General features: G+C 45.2%; 1 protein-coding gene across 6 annotated transcripts; it reads right to left on the reverse strand.

The window, feature by feature from the left end:
• Nucleotides 1-1570: 1570 nt before the first annotated feature.
• On the reverse strand, nucleotides 1571-21344 carry C9H1orf116 (chromosome 9 C1orf116 homolog). 6 transcript variants are annotated; one of them, XM_075615193.1, is made up of 5 exons: nucleotides 17686-17708; nucleotides 8564-8750; nucleotides 6926-7106; nucleotides 4565-5075; nucleotides 1571-4534 (listed from the first exon to the last, which is right to left on the reverse strand). In XM_075615193.1, exons 1-5 carry the CDS (start codon nucleotides 17691-17693, stop codon nucleotides 2995-2997), a joined length of 2427 nt encoding a protein of 808 aa, XP_075471308.1. In that variant the 5' UTR covers nucleotides 17694-17708; the 3' UTR covers nucleotides 1571-2994. The 6 variants fall into 6 exon arrangements, with proteins under 6 accessions (XP_075471308.1, XP_075471309.1, XP_075471310.1 ...); XM_075615194.1 differs by lacking the exon at nucleotides 17686-17708 and adding an exon at nucleotides 21170-21344 and having other exon boundaries at nucleotides 1571-5075; XM_075615195.1 differs by lacking the exon at nucleotides 17686-17708 and adding an exon at nucleotides 20825-21065 and having other exon boundaries at nucleotides 1571-5075.
• Between the last annotated feature and the right edge of the window lie 1628 nt (nucleotides 21345-22972).

Below are 22972 nucleotides of genomic sequence, written 5' to 3' on the forward strand. Positions count from 1 at the left end.
CAGCGGGCAGGGGATGGCAAGGATTTCATTGGGTAATTCTATACTGTTTGAAGCGGCCGATAATTCCCAATAATGTACAGTAATTGGGGATTTTCAGCCAAAACCGCCACAAACAACCGCTTAAAAAAAAAAAAAAAATATTTAGTAAGGGGCTTATTAAAAAAAAAACAAATTTAAAATGTAAAAGGGCGAGTTGATTTTGCGCCACTGTATAGAAATGTCCATTCAAGTCAGTAGTACTTTCCGTGCAGTGCGCTAAAATGGACACAATTGCACTTTATTGAATTAGCCCCGAAGTACACGAATACAACTGCGCAAAATGTGATCTGTTAATCTCAAATTAAGCGTATCTGAAAATGTGGGTTTATAATTTAACCACAACAAAGATGTGAATACCTTCTGTTCCCAAACAGGATTGTTTTCTAATTAGCACTCAGATAATTGTTCATCAAAATGTTTATTAACGGGGTCATAAAATAAAATGTATTTTAAAAAGATCGGGAAAGTCTAGAATAGAAGAAAAACAAAGCAATCATAAAAACACAAAACACAGAGCGGTAGAAGCTGCATTTCCGCCCCTTGTGGCGCAGACAATTAAAAAGGGGGCAAATGAGGCCTCATGTAGGAGAATGACATAATTTCTTTAAAAGCCGCAGATCATCTAACCCAGGGGTGCGCAAACTGGGGTTATAGGAGGTCCCTCGCTCTCCCCCAGGCATTTCAATTAAATGCAGGGGACTGTGCAAGGCCTCTATAAACACACTTATCTTCCCTTCCAGCGACGTGTCATCATGGTAACCCGGCATCAAATGACACCATGGGGTCACGTGACATCACATTACCATGACAACGTGACATCGCATGACACCACGTGTCATTTGACTCTGGGGCTGAGCAAGGGAAGGAGGGGGCATGAGCAGGAGTGCGCAGGGGGAAAAGCACCCCTGATCTAACCCTTTCCTCCCATAAAGAGGGAAAACGTATTTATGGAGGAAGGAGTTTTAAAACCTTAAAACTTTGGTTTCTTATGCACAGTCTTTCAGTTATAATGGGACCTCCCTGCAGGAGATTCCAGTTAAAAAGGAGCGAGACCTATAGAGTCAGTTTCTCCAAAACAACCGTGTGATTGTGAAAGATTGTTCAACAGTGTGAGAACTCTGCAGTGCCAAAGGAGGTTAAATGCCTTTATGAAAGTCAGAAAAAAATATTTTAAAAAGGAGAAATTGCACTAACATACATATATACATATCTTGGTTGAAACGGTGTGTTTCTCCGGAGCTGGACCGTACTTTTTTCAGCTCCAGGGATCTCCCCGGTTCTTGAGATAGTTACTGGTGAAGTTACCGGTATTACTGCCTAGTTTGTAAAGGGCATTTAAAATGGCCATCCAATAGGAAGCCCTACTTGATGATGTTGCAGTTTCCTATTGGGCAGAGAGGCAGAGATTTGGCAGCCATTTTGTTTCCTCTGAGGGAGATTTAAACCCGGTCAATTCAAGGATAAGTGAACAGAATGAGTATGAGGAACTGCCCCCTTAACATCTCTCCGTGCACATACACAACAATACAACTACAGTTTCAACCCAGAGGGGCAGCAGTTTATTACAGGATTCTTACATCAGTGAAGAGGTTAATGGCCTTTAGCATCAAGGCTTTATCTATTTACAGTTGATCTAGAAAGGATTGTCATGCATTAACACATGAACAGACAACCTGTTTCTCCAGTATGTAGATCAGGGGTGCTCAACTCCAGTCCTCAAGATCCCCCAGCGGGCCAGGTTTTGAGGATATCCCAGCTTCAGCACGTTGCTCAGTCTTCGACTGATTGAGCCACCTGTGCTGAAGCAGGGATATCCTTAAAACCTGACCTGTTGGGGGATCTTGACGACTGGAGTTGAGCACTGCTGATGTAGATGACCGAGATTTAGAATCCCGAATAGTACACGGAGAAAGATCTTAAAGGTTTACAAGATCTTCATGGAATGTCTCATTTTCCACACCTACTGATGTGCGTTGGTGAAGGTGCAGCCAAAAGGTTGGGATGGGTTAGGACGAAACATTAAAAACGGACGTTGGCAGATTTCAGTACAGGATACTCAATGGGAGGTGTTACAAGGTGTTACAAGGTGTTACAAGGGTTTATTCAACCCTGGCTATGAAAAATGCCAACGCTTTTAGAAAAATGATTATGGCGGCAGCTTTGCCAGCAGGTACACAAATCTATTTATTCCTGCTCGGGTTAATGCAGAGACATACATAGGAAAAGCAGCACTCATTAACCACTGTGCTGCCAGAGGGGCCTGCAATGCATTAATCTGCAGAAGGGTTAGTAACTGTACCGATCAAGTCATATCCAATGGATGCAACTCTTTGTATAACTGGTGGGCCAGTGATCATGTGTAGGAAAATATATTATGCAAACACAGTAATTCATGACATTTTTTTTTGGGATGCGATTGTAAATTAAAGCGTCCACCGAGCACACACTTCATTAAATCTTTGAATTATTGTAATGTTGGTGGCATGTCTGTAAATACCACACACAAACTTATCCCTAATGTGACCTTCGGGGCCCTGCTTTCTAAAATCGTCCTATTCCATAAGACATTTTCCATACTATTCTAGTAAAAGGGCCACAAAGGACTGTATGTACTCAGCAGCGCTGCTCCGTTAGATACCTCCCAACTAATTTCACTTGAATATGCTGTAAGGGACCACATTTACTATGCTGGAAGGCGTATTATGGAGTAGCACCACATAGAAAACATGGCCCTCAATCTTTCCACCAAGTCAGAAGGGAACACAGTGCATCCAGTCACAGATGATACATAGTTGCATAGACAAAGTCACATAAGGGTCCACTGATTCCTTCACCAGAAAGGACCACTACTCACATCTTCACAAAGTGCTCAAAAAACCACTGGCGCTTCAGACTGTCCCACCAGCCATCCCAGAGCATTAAATAGCGTCCAGGTTCTCAGTAACATCACCATGCTTATTCCTTGAGAAGACCAAGCTTTTTTAGGGCCTCTCGCCGGTGCTCATCTGAGGATCCCTTAGGGGTGATCTTTACGCTGGTGACAGGCAAAGCGGTGCGAGCATTCCTGGAGAAGCCGGGGAAGAAGGAGCGGCGCTTCTCGGTCTTCTCCACTTCCATGGTGGGGTCTTCTATGCCAGGAAAGTCCTTCCCTGTACCCAGGGAAGCCGGTCGTGGTCTGGAGTTTCGCAGGAAATTGGCAGAGAACATTGGCTTCTTGAAGATGGAGCTGCTGCTTTTCTGACCCTGATTCTCCCCGCTAGAGATGTAGCTGCTCAGGCCAACACCAGAACGTTCCAAGGTGTTGGATTTAATGTTTATTTGCCTCAAGCCGGGCACTGACCCCTGAGGAAAGTGAAGGAATTCCTCACCAGGGGTATCCATACAGGTGCTGTGCCTGTTGCTCTTGTCAGGGATGGGTCTGCCTCTGCTATCTCTTAGTGTAACCTCTGGGCTGGGGTGGGGAACTGGCACCTCTCTAGGCTTCTGGACATTGAATGTTTTGCCAGGGCTGGTGCTCATCATGCTGATGTTTTCTATTGACTCCCCTTTGGTCCTGTTCTCCTGAGGTCTGTCAACTTTGGGGAGGAGTGCAGGTTCCACTGTGGGAACAGCATGCTGTGCTGGGTTGAGAGCACCACGACCCTCTACTTTTTCCTGGGGGCTTGTTTTCACAATCTGTTTGCTACTACTCATGACATCAGATTTTAAATTCTTGGGAGAATCATCAAAGACCACATGAGTCTCTTTAGGAGGTTGTCCAGTTCTAGCACCTCCTTCATCTGCCTTCTCCTGCGAGCTTGCTTTTACACTTGGTCTGCTGCTGCTAACTTCAGCTTTCACACTACTAAGATAACCTCCTTCCACGGCATCAGCCTCTCTTGGAACCAGCAAGACAGAGTGTTGCACAGCACGATCCTCATGCTCATCTGCTTTCTCCAGCGAATTTGATTTTATGCTTAGTCTGTTTCTAACCATGCCTTCATTTCTGGTGGCATCATCACTACCCCTAGAATGAGCCTCCTTCTGAGGTGCTAGAAAAGAAGGCTGGACGGGACTGGTCCCCAAGACATCAGGCTTCTCTTGCTGCCTTATGGTCACACTCACACTCTTCCCATAGGCATCTTTCTTGCCATGCTCCATCACACCCTGAGGAACAGGAATCTCTACAGGCTTGGGAAACACATGAGATTTAAAAGAACCTCTCCTTGGTGCATCCATTTTCTCCTGCAGCAAACCTAACTTCTGCAGAGCCTCCAGCCTAGCTTTCTCCTGCTCCTTGCCCATGTGGCTTTCATGTGCTGAAAATGTTCTTGGCCTCTGCTGAGGGTCTATGTTTGATGCCACGCCACCTCCAGTGCTTGGCTTCATAATTATGTGTGATGGAAATTTGCGTGGCTTGGGTGCAGTGGGTGGCCCCTGTTTGAAGTGATTTTCTCCTGTTGTCACGTGCACATGCGGGTCCTCTGGATGTGTGGTCATCTGTGGGGACAATGGCCTTGGGGACAAGGGCCTTGGGGACAAGGGCCTTGGGGACAAGGGCCTTGGGGACATACTATCTACCATAGGCGGCACTACCTTGGCAGGAGGATGCCACACAGTAGGTGGTGCCTCTTTATGCTCTGAGGTTTTTGCCAATTTCCCCACCTCCCTCTCAAACCTGGCTCCATGAGCATCCATGGGATCGTTAATAGAGCGTCTCTTATCCACCGTCTGAGGGTCCCGGAATAGATCTGGGGGTGGCAGGAGCAGGAGTTCTGAGAGGGTGCGTTCCTCTGCTTGCGGTTGGTTAATACAGGACAAACTCCTGGGTTTTCCATACAAGGCCTTCACTGGATCTGCACTGGAAACTGCCAGTTTGACATCAGAGGTTTGTGTTGGGATTTCCACCCTGGGGATCTGAACAATTCTTGGGAAGCTGTGGTACCCCTGTTTGGGCAGCACAACTTTATCTAAATCCAGTGCTGCCGTGCCACGGTTGTTGGGTCCCTCCTCCATTTTGGGCTGAGTTGGGATTTGTATGGATGTTTTCCCATCACCTGTAACCAAGCAAAAACATAAAACAATGTTATTAAAAAATATAGCTCCATGATCGCTTCACTCCGTGTATCATCTTTAATTTCTCCTTCTCAGAAACATTGGCTGTAGAATATTTGTGGGATAAATTAAAGATGGCATCCTAGTATGACATTTTTCAGGAGTGGCTTGATGTTTCCAAACTTGAACAAAAGATACTAGAAAACGTAACACTGGGATGTGAGGACAGGGAATAATGAAAAGTAACAGAGTAATGTCGTCCAAATTCCTCTGTTTGGACAAACTACGTTGGCCAAATGGTTCTCATCTATCATCAAAATATACATTATATCTATACACACACTTAAAGATATACACTTGACCCAGTTTTGGATTAAGGATCCGCTTCTAAACCATTTGCGTGATTTGGTTTTGCCAAAACTCGTCAAAAGATTTTGGATTATGGTGAAATTGTGAAGGATTCAAATAATCCTAATGTCATGTAATCTGTAGCCGTTTAGTTTCTATGCAAGTATTTATGCGATCAAACTATTTAGCAAAATAATGATAATAAATGTGATGTATGTCTATTTTCTATGTCCGGCAAAAAAACAGGATGAGGTCCTTGACCGGTCACTTGGTGTGGCGGTATATTCATGCTGATCTTCTATACCAGTTACGCACATGCCCAGCAAATAAATGAAGGGGAAGGATTAAATGCAACTGGATGACTGATACAATAACAATTGTTTGGTTTTTATATATATTATCTCAGCAGTGATCCCTCACTGGTAGAGAGCGCGTTGAAACAGGTCAGCTGGTGATACCGCTGCCTACAGTACTTAAAAAAAATAAAGCACATACACACACACACAGGTCAAGTACGGACAGTTCAGATAGTGCTCTCTCATTATTCATGTTAAAGTACTAATCTCACACACACACACACACACACACACACACACGAGTAAGGGTGTTAAGTTAACACAACAGGAAATAATTATGGTACAGAGATAGATAGGATAGATTAGGAGACAGGGCAGATGCTTATAGACACACACATTTGTAAGTATAGTGTACACACACACACACACACACACACGAGGAAGAGCAGCTTTACAGAGCATAGTACAAAGCAGCAATCAGATAAGTCATATCTAAAAACCAAGATAGTTGCTGTTTGCCTCATACGTGTGTTCTAAACCTGCTCCCAGCACCCGATGTTCCCAACATCTCTGAACACCGCGTCAGATAAAGGGAGGCACCCAAGTCCATGCATGATCTGGAAATCCCATTTCTGTGCACTTACTCACACAGCTATATTTAGATTGTAGCCTGTGTGTAGTTCTCAATACTGGGCTCAATTATGTGGAACGAGACTTATGTAAGACCGGCAATCACAGAACAGGAGTGGCGTTTCACTGGGCAGGAAAATGCTCACATGGATTAAGAGGTTGGGGTTATTATGGGGTAACCACACCCATCAAGAGGCTGCTATGTAGTTAACTTGGGGCACAAAAGGAGTTACTTAACACATTCAGCCCCAGAGGAGCCTGCAATGCATTGCAAAATGATGCTTTACATGATCTAGTGCTGAAGGTATTAAACGTTATCCACCCCCACTATTCTGTATCTGCCATTATGTAGCGATAAGAACGTGCCCTTATAAAGACCGAAGATGATGCTAATGGTATGATATCCCTTTCCATCATTAGAATGTAGGGTCTTGAGAACCACCATTTATTTGTTCAACTAGTAGATATTACGACCACTACAAAGTACTGTACGTGAATCAAATGGTATTTATTCCTAGGTTCACCAAGCCCCACAAAAGCGTTGATCATATTATGTGCAACGTTGTAGTCACTCTCACCATTGGAAGATGGGATCCACACTGGTTCTGACTGGGGCAAGCTGAGAGCTTTATTCCCTCTCTCCGATTCATCGTTGGACAATCCGCTGTCTGCCTCAGTATCCAAAGAATCGATGGTCTCTTCAAGAAACATCAAACACTCCCGCTCTTCAGCCGAGAGATGGTCATAGCTGTCCCCGCTCTGCAGAGGGGAAGACGGTCACATTTAAATAGATTAATTACCACTTATCACTGCCTTCCCCAACTAATGGAAAATGACCATACTGCAATATGAACATTAAGTAAAACTAATTCTAAAGGCTAAATTCCAGCCAGCAATCTGATATCGATCCGTCATTTTTTCCCCATCACCTACAAAAGAGAAGCCTGTTCTGTGAGTAAGGACTCTGGTTTGTGATTTCTGTGGATTACATTTTCGCCGTGTGTGACAGTAATCTGTGGAATTTGGAAAGCTCTGTACATGTGAGTAAGAGCCCTGTAGGTGTTGGAAATCTCTGTGCACTAATATTTCATTTATGTTCACCCATGAAGATGCAGCACAACCTGCAACAAATCTACACTCCTCTAGGACCAATACAGCTAAAATAACTTCAAGTTACTCCCATTAAAATGTATATTTTGTGACCAAACCGCTCTATTTTTACACAGTTGATCCGTGACGTTCTCAGACATGTATTTTAAACAGTCATTCCACTGAACCAATTATGCAATATGTCTTTCCTTCAGCAACGCCCCTCTTCTGTATTCTGGGCGTACAGAAAGAGGTCCAACATTCAGATCTCCCGTGCAAAAGACTAAGGGTTCCACATAGCAGGATATATTTGGTTATTGATGCAAGAAAACTGCCATTCTTCCTGTCACTTTCTAATCTCACCCCCCCCCCTATAGATCACATGATGTCCTCCCATGTCTTTGTCACTTTCTCCATCTCCTAGGTCTGTGTCATGTTCTCCACCTCCCAAGGTCTGTACCCGTCCTGTCACTCTGAGCCACCCTCCTATGTCACATGGGCCCTCAGCAGGTTGGGAAACCCTTCAGTAACCTTTTTACTCCCAAAACGGGACAATGTGTGTTGCAGTTCCCTGTGGCTGCAATGGGCATATAGGTGCAATCCCACATAGCAGATAACAAAAAAACACCTTCTGTAAACAATTTAATAATTGGCTGCCTTACGAATGTAACCATGTTAAAAAGCAAAGATGTGTGTCTCTGTAAATTAAATTACAAATTGCATATCTTTGGGGCATCTGAATGGGGGAGTATTTGTCAACCAAGTGTCTTCATTACCTTAGCCCACCTTGTCATAGAGTGGAGCGGGGGGGATTTGCCTGTCCAAACGCTTGTTGAACATGGACATCAGACAAAAAGGAAGCAGCCAGAGTAAATCAAACCCCTTCCTAGTCTCAGCTCACCAGGTTTAGAAACCAACTTTAAATAATGAATTATTAAAACTTATAGATGTCAGATTTTGGTTAAAAGGGTATCAATCACCCATGTGTGACCCCTTAAACAGGACACCTCATTAGTATACTTTGGTCCTAGGAGGCACTGACCGCCTTAAACATGTCACTGCCATTAGTACATTTGGTGCTAGTAGAGACTGACCCCTTTAATTAAAGTCTCATGAGCAGTACTTACAAAAGCAGAGTGGTTTGACGAGATACTCTCCATGCTGTCACAGCTGCCAGTGCTGCCCACGCTGTTTAAGGATTCCATACCCCCATGTCGTGACGACGGCCCTCTTTCCGGCATCACCCAAAGCAGGTTACAGAAGGGACAGTGTGTTCCGACAGCAGCAAGGGGTCCGTATGTCCAACTCCAGTCACTGCAGGGAAACAGACTCTTGTTTGTCATCGGGAGGAGGAGAGCAGATGTGATTTTACTTTTATAAAAAGTGGCTTTAAATTTGCCTGTCTTGGGACAGACAAAGATGGCAGCCGACAGGAAACTGCTGGCAAGCCAGCCAGTTGTAAAAGTCCGTGACCGTCTTGGCTTAGGACAAATGCACCCTTTTAAAAGAAAAGAAAAATCCCCCTGCCCCTGGTTCCAATGCACCTCTAGAAAAATGGATGGAAAGTCAAATTATATGGGGTTCTGTACTCCAGTGCAGGGGAACCCAATCGTTTTAAACAGAGGGGGGGGGGGAGGGGGGAACTACATACAATTTTTTGAATGGAGAACAGGAAGGACAAGGATCTGTGAAAATATGAAAACAAAGATCCCTCTTTTAAAAATGGGGGAGTGGAGGTGTTAAATTGTAAATACATTTTAATTAACGATGTACAGAACCATGTATGTGCATAGATCCATGTAGAGTGTAAAATACATAAGACATGCGATACAGGGTCAGAATCATTATGGGCAAGTTCCCAAGACGCTTAGGTAACTAGATTTATTTTTTCAGCTTAACCTCTTACAAAGTGGTAGCTGGTTGCAAAAGAAAGTGAAAAGATCACCCTTAAACTCCCTCCCCCCAACAAAATCTAGGCACCCCCTTCATGATGCATTCCTCTACCAACTCCAGTCCTCACGCCCCATTCCCCCCCCAGTGAGGTTTTCAGGATATCCCTGCTTCAGCACATGTGGCTCAATCAGAGGCTGTCTTTGACTGAGCCTCTGTCAAAGACTGAGCCTCTGATTGAGTGACCTGTGCTGAAGTTGGGATATTCTGAAAACCTGACCTATGGGGGGGGGGGGGGGAAGGCTTGAGGACTAGAGTCGAGCCCTCTGCTCTACCATATGACCCCTCATGTCACCTTATTTTGATAAGGATATCAGTCATGCGTCAGAACCTTACCCCGATTACCGGCCAAGTGTGCGGTTTACGAGAGAATTTTAAAGGGTGTGACACTTGGTGAAGTCATGAAAGTCATAAGGGTATCCAACAGGTGTCAAAACAAGAATTAACCCCAGAAGTCCCACGAGACCCGATAATTTCACAGGATTGCCGTGTAGTTACCATCATCAAAAATAATGGAAAGAGTGACACACTTTCCGGGCTGTTTAGCGAAGGCTCCTACTGCAAGTGCAAATGTATCACAGAAACACGTCCCCAAGTGTATTCCAGGAAAGTCAACCTTGATACTTTAATATGGGGTGAGGGGGGTTTCTCCCTCGAAAAATCTGGTGCTGCTTTTTTTAAGTTATGCAGCTGGGAGATTAATTGTAAATCCCTAGCTATGACAACATTTAGATAGTACTTTTGTAATGCTGTTTACTTTGGGGGTAAAAACTATAATGTATAAACCCAGAGAGGAGAGCGATTACAGAGATGAGACGGATATTTCATATATAAAAATTAAAACTGCCTGGACCTAGATAGCTACAGAGCAATCTGTTTAAGCAGCAGTCTAGGTAAACTGTTTTGCAGCATTTTAAATAAGAGAAACCAGACATTAGGGACAAAGATTTCCTGCACAGGAGCCCATGAGGATTTCTCCCCAACCATAGAACAACCGACCATGTGTTTTTAAAAAAAAATAATAAAATCAATTCTGTACTATGAGAAAATACTTTTTTCTAAAACAATTTTAACAACTTTGAATTACATTTTTAATGTATTGTAATAAGCATTTTTTTTGGGTTCTATAGCAACCATTTACAAAGTCACGTCCCCTTCCTCTTCTGAAACAGGCTCTGGCACACCCCTTTTTGAGCCCTGCCCTCTCTCTAGCAGTGCACCAATTGTATCTAGTGGCTGCCTGGTCACGTGATCTTCCCACAGAACTTTGCATCTTTGGTCCTCTTCTGCTGTACTGACAGCCATTTAGTGAACCCACGAGCCGAATCTTCACAGATTGATCACAGGAGAACGGATTGATTGTCAACTTAGCTAATTACTTATTGTGTGGAATGTATTGATACACATATTTAAAAAGGGGGAAATAATAATTTAAAAAAATAATAAAAAAAAAACGGCAGCTTGGACTGCTGCTTCAAAGTGTGTGGAGTATATAAGTATGCACATAGGGTACAGAAAGGGAAATCTATACATGCTTTGTTGACTTCCAGAAAGCATTTGATTCAATTTGACACCCAGGACTATTTCTAAACCTCCTTCAAAGTGGTATGGGGGGTGGGGGGGTATACAGCAAAATTAAATGAATGTGCTCCCAGACAGAGTGTAGTGTGTAAACAGTATGGGGACAAAGCCCTTCAAACAGGAGCAGGGGGTGAGACAGGGATGCTGCCTTCAATTCAACATCTACATAAATGACCGTTGCCTGCTCTATGCTGATGACCTGGTCCTCTTGTCCCCAACAGAGCAAGGCCAGCAACAAAGCTTAAACATATTGTAAAACTACTGCAACTTGTGGGGCCTAAATATAAACAAAGACCAAAATTATGGTTTTCCAGAAAATAAAACAGAATACGAATCAACCAACACCAGTTCTGCATGAATGGGGAGATCATTGAACAAACAACCAAATACATGTGCTTGGGAATAACATTCAGTGCCCCAAGAAACTTCTCCCAAGCAGCCAAGCCATGAAATGCCCACAAGAAAAGGCAATGTGAGCATGTTATGTTATAAAGTCCTGGTTCCAAAGACATAAATCCCCTGTTAAACCCTGGCGAATGTTATTTAACTGCATTATTAAAGCAATACTGATATATGGCAGTGAAGTGTGGAGCCCCAGCCAGAACCCAAATTACACCAAGTGGGATGTTAGCCCAACAGAAAGCATGCACTTATTATTCTGCAAACAAGTACTGAAGGTCCACAGAAATGCCCCTAACAATGCATGCAGGGCAGAACTAGGAAGATATCCTCTACAGTTAGATTGTAAGCTCCTCAGAGCAGGGACTCCTCTTCCTTAATGTTACTTTTATGTCTGAAGCACTTATTCCCATGACCTGTTATTTATATTATTTGTTATTTATTTGATTACCACGTGTATTACTACTGTGAAGCGCTATGTATATTTATGGCGCTATATAAATAAAGACATACAATACAATACTGTGCGAGTTAGAGAAACAGGCCTCACAATTCTGGCAACCTCAAGAATAGTGAGAAAGTCTCTCCAACTGAAAGCCCTGCAAACTCAGCAACAGGAGAGACCAAATCACATGACCACTAAAGACGTCCACATACCAGGGACTGAGACCCACATACCCCTAAAAAACAGCAGTCATTCAGAAAGCAAACTTCTGAATCTCCAGTCTACAGAAACTGAACACGGATATAAAACCCACTGAGAACCCCATATAAAGAGAAAATAATGTGACCTGCTACAGCCTAGCAGAATAGCTGCTACCAATGAAGAATCCCAAACATAGGCAAATACAGGTCAAATGATGACCAAATAGAGGGTAAGTGACCACAGGCTGGAGACTGAAATAGGCCGGGACGGACAGACAGACCTAGAAAGCTGAGCAAGACATGACCTGTCAGCAATGTGACATGGGCCTGGTGGAAAATAAGATCCATTTCCTCATGTACTGCCCCAAATATGAAGAAACAAGGAACCGCTCGAAACCTGGGAGAATTCTCCAGGAGGATCACCAACTTCACAACGTTGGATGATGAACAAAAGGTTCAAATTCTTCTGGGGGAAAGACGAGGGATGGCAGAAAAAGCAGCAGAATATCTGTCAGCCTGTGACACCCGAAGACTAACAGACACACCTGAGCAACAAGAACATGTCAGGGCTTAATATAGGGACAACGTGTGCAGAAATACTGATGCACTCTGACTCCTGTCTAAACTGGTATGCAGAGCTTTGACGATGCTGGTGAATGTGCAAGTCATGCCAATAAAGTATTATTGAATTGAGAGAGAAAAAGGGAGAGGAGAGAAAGAGGGGGAGGAGAGAAAGAGGGGGAGGAGAGAAAGAGGGGGAGGAGAGAAAGAGGGGGAGGAGAGAAAGAGGGGGAGGAGAGAAAGAGGGGGAGGAGAGAAAGAGGGGAAGGAGAGTGCGCAGTGGCGGATTTCCCATTAGGCCCAGGCCCAGGCCGGCAATTCTTTTGCCGCGCTCTCGGGCCTGATGGAAAGTTACTTGGGCCGCCTCCTTACCTGCCGCCCTTCTCCTTCTGAACTGCAGCTTCAAATGACGCGCGGATCTCACCAACGTGACGTCCCACAGCGTCTTGTTGCCGTGGCAAAGAGATGGCGCAGCGTCAAATGACGTCGCATTACCATGGCAACGTGACGCCATGCGACGTCATGTTGGTGACGTCCGCTGCATCATTTGACACTGAGGTTCAGAAGGAGGAGGGGGCAGCAGCAAGGAGGCGGCCGCAACAGCTAAGTGCCTAGGGGCGAAGGATTTTCAAATCCGCCGCTGGGAGTAAGAGAGAGGGGCGAAGGGTGAGAGCGGGGAAAGAAAGGGCGAGAGAGAGGGGAAAGGGAGTGCGAGAGAGAGGGGAAAGGGAGTGCGAGAGAGAGGGGAAAGGGAGTGCGAGAGAGGGGAGCCGGAGCAGAAATTGACATATGTAAAAGAGTGCGCCTTGTAAAGGAGCTTCTCACCAAAGGCTGTCAAACAAAAAAGATGCAATCTCACCTAGGCCCAAATCCGCAAAAGTGCGAAGCTTTAGCACATCTCTCCTCCCATTGATACAAATAGGAGTAAAAGCAGGCCAACCACGGTTGCCACCACTCCGGGTTTGACCCGGAGACTACGGTTTTGGCCACGTATCTCCGGGCTATGGGTTTACCTTGTTAATCTTAATCTGCAGGTGGCGCAGGCGTCTCCCGGCATTCCACCATGCAACTCCCGTCAACATGGCTGCACAGCGTCAAATGACTACGGGGCACTACACGTGCCGCCTCAGTGCCATAAGGCGTCCCGTTGTTATGGCAACTCGACGCCACGTAACGTCCCGTTGTCATTTGACGCGTCGCAGCTGTGTCGACGGAAGTTGCAGGGGGAGATGCCTGGAAGATGCCGACGGTAAGAGAAACATTTTTAAATGTATCTCTGGGTTAGCCTTCAGTAGAAGGTCGCAACCCTGGTGCCAACGCTTGGCACAATTTTGTGGATCTGGGCCCTTACCAGCCAAAAAAGAAAAAACATTTTTAAACAGTATAATTGGCTTCATTAAACAAATATAAATGGGCTAAAAACAAAGAGTAGGCTACTTTTGTTTCTTTGGAAATGAATTACCAGATGCATTTCTCCAGGGCCTCCGAGTTGTTGGTCAATCAAGTGCTTTCTTAACCTTTATCCCACCTTGACGTTGCTAGACAGGCAACTCTTGTTGAACACACAGGGACAGCAGTTAAAATTAGAGGCGCAGCAAGAGGAAATCGAACCTTGCTCACCGTGTTTGCAAACACGGATTTAAAAATACTTTTTGGTAAACAAAAAATAGGCATCACCCAGACGTGACCCCAGGAAACATGTCACTGCCATTAGTATAGTTGCATGGGGTGGGGCTTGTAAACATTACATTTTCGTCATTACAGAATGAGTGACAAAAATGAATTGTTGACAACAACATTTAAGCCATTTTACAAATTCAATGAGGTCAACAAAATGACAGTGATTCTGTGGACAGAAATGTCAATGTTAAAAACGGCGCCCCGTATGATCCGATGAGGGGCCGCCCTTTATTTAGGGTTGCCAGGTGTCCAGTATTGAACCGGACTATCCTGTATTTGGATACTCTGCCAGTAAAAAATGAGAGGTACTGTAATACTGGACATGTATGTGTCCGGTATTTTCCTCCCTGGACATAGTGACCTGACGCACCTTTCACCATTGAGTCCAGTATTTTTGGAGAAGCCACCTGGCGACCCTAGCCCCTATACACAAAGGTTCCTCACTGAGGTTAGAAAAGGAGATTTCACAACCAGGGGAGGGATTTCTACATTAAAGGCGCAGATGGCTAAATCAGTGGCTCATTCAAAGACTGAGCCACCTGTGCTGAAGCAGGGATATCCGGGAAACCCGTCTTGTTGGTAGCTCTTTTATTTAAAGGGCCACATGGCAACTCCTGCTGTTTATTCTCACTTTCTCCGCTCCGCCAGGCAGCACAGAGCTGCTTTGCATGCAGCGTATAAAAGGATCTGATCAGAAACATACGTCTTATCCTAATTTTTTTTTCAGATAAGTGTCCTTGAGGTCTCCTAATATCACTAAGAAAGAGAGGGGATTGGCAGCCATATTCATTTAGGTCTGGGGTTCATTGTTTAGAAATGAGGAAGAGAGGAGAGCTCTCAAAAGCTTGTCTTATAATATCAGTTGTGAATAAAAAAAAAATAAAAAAAAAAAAAGGTATCACCTAAAACCGAAGTACTTCTTTAGTGATAAAATACATAAATCCTGATTTAAGATTATTTATTTTTTTAAAGAGGATTAGTAATCAGGGAAAAACCCAGACATAACTGTAGAATACTGTGATGAAATCTTAAAAAAAGAAACCAGAGGAACTGCTCCTTTAAGATACAGTTACAATGTAGACATCACTAGCCTGGCATAACCGTGATGGCAGATAAGGTGGCTATTGTTTAAAGAGGCAATCCAAGGGAGAGAGATGATATATACATATACACACGTGTGTGTGTGTGTGTGTGTGTGTGTGTACGTACGTACGTACGTACATACATAAATATACATAAACACACACACACACACACACACACACACACTTACACTTACTTGAAGCAGGGGGTCTACAGAGCTGAACTCCATTATGTTCAGCTCCGGGCACCCCCGGCTTCTGGAGATACGTCCCTCTGTAGTAGGTGCCTGTATTTGCTTCAGGGTTCACATTATGGCCGATTTTCAAAGCTCATGCATCCTGCGGCCCAATAGGAGGCTGTGACGACTCACGGATGCGGCTTCCTATTGGCCCATGTGACGTTGGAGTTTAAAACTGCCGAGAGATCTCTGTAAGCAGGGGGTCCCCGGAGCTGAAATTAATGGGGTTCAGCGCCAGAGCCCCCACTTTAATCCTGTATTTAAAAAAATGACCAGAAAAAAAAAGCCAGGATTGCTCCTTTAGGAGAACATTGCATAGCTTCTTACAGGAAAAGTATATAGAGGGAGATGCAGAAAAGGTTATCCCCTATAGGGTTAGGGGGGGCACCAACACAGTGCACTGGTGGCCCCTCTGGGGCAGAAGGTGTTAAAATATACTGAAGGAGTATGGATTAAGTAACCACGTACTGGAGTCAGGAAGGATATATACATTTGTTTTCTCTTGTGAAACCTGTGACATGTTGTGTAATAATGTCGATTTTGCCTTGTTTGACTTCCTCTTTGACCAAGATACATAATCTCACCCAGTGCGGCATTCAACAAAATGTTGCAATGTTCACACTCTGCTCTATTTTCAACCACAACTACTAAATTACCTATAAAAGCACAATCCCAACACAGACTGGATTTCCAATACAGTGGGTTCTTGCTGTGACCTTCGCCAAACCCTCACCCTTCAAGGTCACGCAGATCCCTGGATTTTACTAGGATATCCTACTGCAGAAGTTTAATGAGGCAACCAGTGTGTGCAAGAAGGTGCACCTCGTTAAAGTATAAGGCAGGGGTAGTCAACTACCATCATCAAGGGCAACCAACAGGTCAGGTTTTCAGAAAGTCCCTGCTTCAGCACTGGTGGCTCAAAGACCGAGCCACCTGTGCTGAAGCAGGGATATCTGGGAAACCTGACTTGTTGGTAGCTCTTGAAGACTGGGAGTTCGCTACCCCTGGTCTAAGGGGCAACCGATGTATTAGTGGGTGATCCTATTGACAATTAATAGGCAACTAACAAGTGGATGATCCCAAGGTGGTCTATTGAGGCAACTGATGTGTAATAAAATGATCTTACATTTTAAACAGGGATATCCCATTAACATTGTGTGGGTTTTTATATGCAATCAGTACCAGAGGCTTGAAATCTGCTGCCTTTGTAAAGAGGAAGCAGAGAACTCTGAGAAAGTGATACTATTAAAGTCTAAGAAAGCGAGTTGTGTGTATAAGAGGGAGAGGGCAGGAGGCTGCCACCAGCCTCACCACAAAAGCCAGATTAGCTGCATGCGCCATGCAGAGAGGCACGGGGGAGTTAAAGTCTTGCGACATGCCACATACCTGTGACAGGGAACAGGGTCCTTTGGCGGTTAATCATTGAACCCCCGCTGCAGCGTGCCCGTGAAGTGAAAGCAGTGTCTGTCTTCCTGCTGGCACTGATCCGCGCATTGCAGAAATGACTAATGCTTTAAAAAAAAAAGGTCCCTCATTCGATATGCTGTGAAACCGCCTTCCCAGTACTGGGCAAGACTTTAGCCCCATTCATTTGAACAAAGCTCAACTCTTCTGAAGCGTCTTCACAGCATAGATTCTTAGATTCTAAGCTCTTCGGGGCAGGGATTTCCTTTTCCATTTTCTGATTTTTGCTGCTCTTATTGTATTAGAATTCCCTGTACTGTATTTTTTGTGAAGCGCTGAGTACACTTTTGGTGCTATATAAGTAAAGACATACAATATGGAGTAAGGGGCCAAAAGAGAGAGGAAGATTCTGGGGGGCAAAAAAATGTTTCTACCCAATCGCACCAAACCTTAAAGACGACGACTCAAGATGAAAAGATAATCAACTTTATCACCCTGAAATATGCCAACCCCATGCAGTAGCACAGGGACCATCAATGTACAAAGGGCTCTGGCAGTGAAGGGGTTATCCAGGTATGAATGGTCAGCTATGCTCATTTTTGCTTTGCCTGTCTCTATGCCCAACAGGAACCCTTCCCCATTCCCCTCCCAGACACACAGAACACATACCCTCCAACTTTACCGATTTACCGGCCACTGTACCTGTACCTGTTCATTTCAGCTGTTCCTAACCATACCAGTGGTTGGAGTTCAATACCTGGTGTGTGTGTTGCATGTGTGTCACGTGTGTGCTGCATATGTGGCACGTGTGTGTGTGCTGCATGTGTGGCACGTGTGTGTGTGTTGCATGTGTGGCACGTGTGTGTGCTGCATGTGTGGCACGTGTGTGTGCTGCATGTGTGTGGTATGTGAGTGTGCATTTGGCATTTGTTACGGAGCCTCATTTGGAGGCATCACTTCCATGTTGCAAACATTGGAGGGTCCGAGAGCCGAGAGCCGAGAGCCCCTGGGCTGCGGTAAACTTGCATGACAAAAATGAGGAAGTCGAGGACAAGCATTGTCATTGTTACTCTGCAGGGTTTCGCTGAGAAAGTATGTTCTAATCTAGAATCACGTTAGAGCTCTGCTTCTTTTTTATACGTTTTGGATCATTAACACCTCCAGTACTCGGATAAATAATTGGTCAGGTCTTCAGGATATCCCAGCTTCAGCACAGGTGGCTCAATCAGTCCCTGCTTCAGCACAGGTGGCTCAGAGGCTCAGACTTCTGTTGGGGGGGGGGCGCGCTTGACTACTGGAGTTGAGCACCCATGGGTTAACTTGTAGCAAAACAACATTACACATTATAGATCACTAACAATTGAATACAATAAAGGACAGGCACCACTGGATTTATGCAAAATAAAGTATTTTAAAGTTTAATGAGAGATTGACGTGTCGGTATCTTGATAAAGATCGAAAGTGACACCGAAGCATCGATCTCGCATGAAACCTTAACGTCTTTTTTTGTATAAGGCCAGTGGAATGCCTATCTATTTTTGTATTCAGCATGACCCTCTCTTGTTTTGGATGATTGAGCACCCGCGGCAGATTGAAGGATTAACGGTGAGTGCTCGGATTCTGCATTGATTCACTCGAATAATTGTACATGACCCATTGTATCCCAGAGCAAAACAACGAGGCAGGGAAGACCTGGCTTCTCTACGTCAGCGGCTTGCAGCCTTTTTTTTACATTGTGCAACCCCTTGCTACAAAATATTTGTTCCATGAGCCCCTGATATATTCATCTTATTGCCAACTCAAACTATCGCTAACAGAACGGTTTGCCTGATCTCCAGGCAGCGTAGTGTCCTGAACTCGAGGGGGAGCCCCAAACTGCACCTCAGTGTGTGCAGGCAGCATGGGTGGTATAGCTGTCAATTACTGGAGGTGCTTCCAAAGTCACGCCCCACAATGCATTGCCGCTGTGGAAGAAGAAGCATTGTGGTTAGCGACACTGGAGGATCTTGCTGTAAGTGACAGCTATATCACTAACAATAATGTGCAGTTTGGGGTCTTACTTAGTGCGCAGTTCCCACACGAGCTCAGGACCCCACTATACTGCCTGGGATTTGCCACTACTGATTTTTTGGGGACGGACCTCTTGGAGACACCTCACAAACCCCCTGTTGGGAATCGCTGCTATAGTACTGGATGCGGTAGTAATACATCAGTCTGCAATCTGAGCAGTGAAAGTGTTAACTGATACATTGAACAGAGAGAGACTTTAGAGCAAGACGCTTGCAATCCAATTTGAGATGTATGGTTTAAAAGCACTTCAGATAAGCAGTCACACATACTTCTGGTGGTCAGTCCCCTTTAGGACCAAAGTGCACTGATGGGTTATTCCCTCTTAGGACCAAAGGATACTAATGCTGCATCCCTCCCCTCCCCCTCTCTCGCCGCCACAGTGTGGTCATGTGATCTCAATGGCCATTTTGGCGGAAAAAGAAGAGGATGGATCGTCCTAAACAGTGAGGAAACGGCGATCGCTCTATGGGAACGCAGGGCACAATCTAACCTGGAAGAAAACAAGCCATTTGAGGATTGAAAGACCAGTCCCCATGAAGTAGTGACTACATCCTAAGGCACTCAAAGGGTTAAGAGGTCAGGGCCTTCTAGGAGTAAAACCAAAGGGCCCCGGCCCTTTTCTGGGATGTCACCATGTGTTCAAGAAGAGTGGCTTAGAGATAAGGACAGACAGGGCAGAATAAGGGTAAAGAACATGATTGACAACCACTCCCTCAGAAGATAAACAAAGACCATGCTTAATTTCCAAAAGTAAGAAGCAGCAGCCAATTCTTGGCTTTAGATGCGGTTATTGTGTTTAAAGAAGCCAGTTCAATTATTATTTGGGGGGGGGGGGGGGTTGCCAGCTACTTGGGATATCCCCATTTAAAATCTCAATACCACAACCACAAGACAGAACGTTTCGCACGGGTGCTGCAGCCTTAGCGGTGTAGGTTCCTGAGTTAACCCTTTCACTGCCGGCAGTGCCTGGTTCCCTATGCGCTTTCCGGCAGTTAATGGTGTCAAAGTTGGCGTGCCACCCACATGTTATCCTTGCATTACAACACAGCGCTTATACAGTACAGAGGCTTACACTACATCAGGGGTGGCCGACAGCACTCCTCAAGGGCCAACAGGTCAGGTTTTCAGGATCTCTGCTTCAGCACAGGCGGCTCAATTGTTGACTGAGCCACGTGTGCTGAAGCAGAGATATTCTTAAAACCTGACCTGTTGGTGGCCCTCGGAGACTGGAGTTGGCCACCCCTGCTCTAAATGCATACCCAGAACTCTTGGCCGTAAAAGGTTTAACCGAGTCAGCAAAAAGAGCGACTTGGCCCTAGAGAATTCCTCCCTCATCTCCGCACCCGTCAGAGCAGTGAAATAACCCGCAGCGACTCTGACACAGATCTGCCCGCACGTAAATGACACCGTTCCGTTTCCACTAATTGACTCCCTTTTACGCATTTTCTACCTGCGAGAAATGCTTGGCAATAAATAGGAAGATCGGGTTACAGAAATCACTTCATCCTCCAGGCACGGAAAAAAAAAAAAGGCTTTAACATCAGATTTACTTTTTCAAGGTAAGGATTCAGTGTCCCACCTAGATACCCGCTTCCCCACTTACTACAAATAGAAATCCCGTACAGGTTGTCCCAGTATTGAAAGTGTTAAATAAGAGTATTAAGCACCTATCCATTCCTCCTGGTTCACACTCAAAGAGGAAACCCATAGTAACATTTTTAAAGCACACGCTTCATTAATATTACACTTTAAAACAGGATCTTGCTGTGATTCTTACCTTTTCTGTTTTGCCAGAGCTCTCCTGACAACTCTGACAGCTGAAATTACTGTGCTTCTCTTTACTGAATTAACGCTGCGGATTCTGGTTAAATATGTATTTTCACATAAGTTTTACAAAACAAATTACCATAAAAAGTGCTGAATATTTAAGTGTACGCAGCACTGCTGGGAAAGGCCTGAATTTTAAAAACAGAAGAGGAAGAAATGTGTTTGTTTCACCTAAAAAGAAAAAAAGAAAAACCACAAGAGCCAAAAGAACTCTAAATCCTTTTTGCCGTCCAGGAGAAAACACACTGTCACTTTGTTAACTGTACAAATATTAACAAGTTATTGATTAACTCACCTGTGCAACAGTATATCCAGATGGTCAGGTGTGGGTTTCGGTCAGGGGGAGAGCACCTTCCCCACGGGCTCTTAGGATAAGCTTAAATCTCCCCTGGATCTTCTCTCGCCTCTGAGCACTTCCTAGTTTACCTGCACAGGTAAAAACGAACTCACCTGTCCCTCCCTCCCTAACTTGCTCACTCTGCTCACGGAGGGGGCGGGCTCAGGTTTAGCCCAGTCAGAGGCTCTAACCCTAACCTGTAGCATCTGCAGTTACACCAGGAATACTACAGGGAGTTAACCCTGTGGATGCTGTGTGCGATATGGTATTGATACACTCTTCAAATAAATAAACCATCTTTATTGCAGGGATTATGTGACACCTAAAATCTTTTTACCCCCTGCGAAATGCAATTGAGATGGCGTTTACTTTCCCTGCATTGAAAACACTCGTATTTTAACACAGCGGTTCAAGTTGCTGGTATGTACGATACAAAAATATTAAAGTAAAGTCAGGTCATCCTGAGGCGCTTACAATCTTAAGGTCTTACTTATAGTGACAGTGATATTGCTGTCTTCCCCATTCAGAGGCCCCCAAGAAATTTAACTGGGCGACCAGGCGGGACTGCACCTTTAGATAAATATTTCAATGTTATGTCTCTAGTGTTAGTATGTTGAAGGTGCAGTACTTATATTTTGTTACTCAAAGCCTTTTGCCTTGTGGCTATGTGGAAGAAACAGACGAAGCAGTGTACAGTATTAGGCCGAGCTCACGGTGGCGGCGCGGGCGTGCGCTTCCGTGCGCGCACTCTTGCAGCCCTAGCGATGCGTGCGCTAGCTGCCGAAGATGGATCGCGGCGATCGGAGGCGTGGCGGGTGGTGTGGCGAACACGTCACGGAGCTGGGTCGCCCTCATTGGCTGAACCAGCTCACGTTTCGCTGACATCACACGACTGCAGCCCGCAATTTCAATTTTTGTTGTGGCGGCAAAATGTAGCTGCGTCGACATGATTAGCACCACGGGCACTTAAGGAAATACCTTAGAAAATCAGGTGAGTCCTTAAAGTGCGCGTGGACACAAGCGCGCGCACGTGGCGACGTCGCCACCGTGAGCTCGGCCTTAGCCAGCTCTGTCTATTTAGCAGCGAGGCTCCTTATTAGCTAAAGGAATGTGCCATTCATTTCTACTTTCTCCCTGGAAGACGTTCCCTCCACCCTATGCATGTCAATAACAGATTAACTATTTCACTGCTGGAAGTGTCAGCGCGCAGGAAGGTATCTTTCCTTTTTCATTCTAGATCCCCAATTGCGGTGCACAGTTGTAGGTGGTGATACATTTTAATAGACCTGCATGGAAAGTTTTTCATAGAGATGTACAGATTTCGAGCCCTCACTAAACAGGAAGCCGCAAGGGATGATGTAGCCACTTCCGATTGGCCGTGTAGACCTTTAAACAGAACATTTCTGTGCCCAGTGGAGCTGCCACTGGCAACCCCTTTAGAGTCAAGTATCTCTGGGTCCCTGGAGGCCAGGGCCGGCCTTAGGGCAAAGAGTACAAGGCAGCTGCCTTGGGCCCCGCGCTCTTCCTGTCAGCACCGGGATCCAACCTCTGTCTGACCGGAGAAAGGTGCGGGGGGCCCCAGGACCAACCCCAAGGTCAGAGTGTGTGTGTGTGTGTGAGGAGTGAGGTCTTACCTTCTCCAAAGTGGTCCTCCTCCTACAGCGTTGCGTTGTCATGGCGACCCGACGTCAAGTGATGCAGCACCGTTTCATGAAAAGGCGTTGTCATGACAAGGTGAAGTCACATGCCGCCGTGACGCCA

Source organism: Ascaphus truei, chromosome 9 (assembly GCF_040206685.1).
Source record: "Ascaphus truei isolate aAscTru1 chromosome 9, aAscTru1.hap1, whole genome shotgun sequence".
Lineage (NCBI taxonomy): Eukaryota > Metazoa > Chordata > Amphibia > Anura > Ascaphidae > Ascaphus > Ascaphus truei.

Excerpts from the sequence above, each read along its gene's own strand:
- C9H1orf116 (XM_075615192.1), bottom strand. Across the intron at positions 7,107-8,563 it reads CGTCAAACCACTCTGCTTTT|AGCGGGGACAGCTATGACCA; the intron begins GTAAGTACTGCT and ends TCCCCTCTGCAG. Across the intron at positions 5,076-6,925 it reads GTGGATCCCATCTTCCAATG|GTGATGGGAAAACATCCATA; the intron begins GTGAGAGTGACT and ends GCTTGGTTACAG.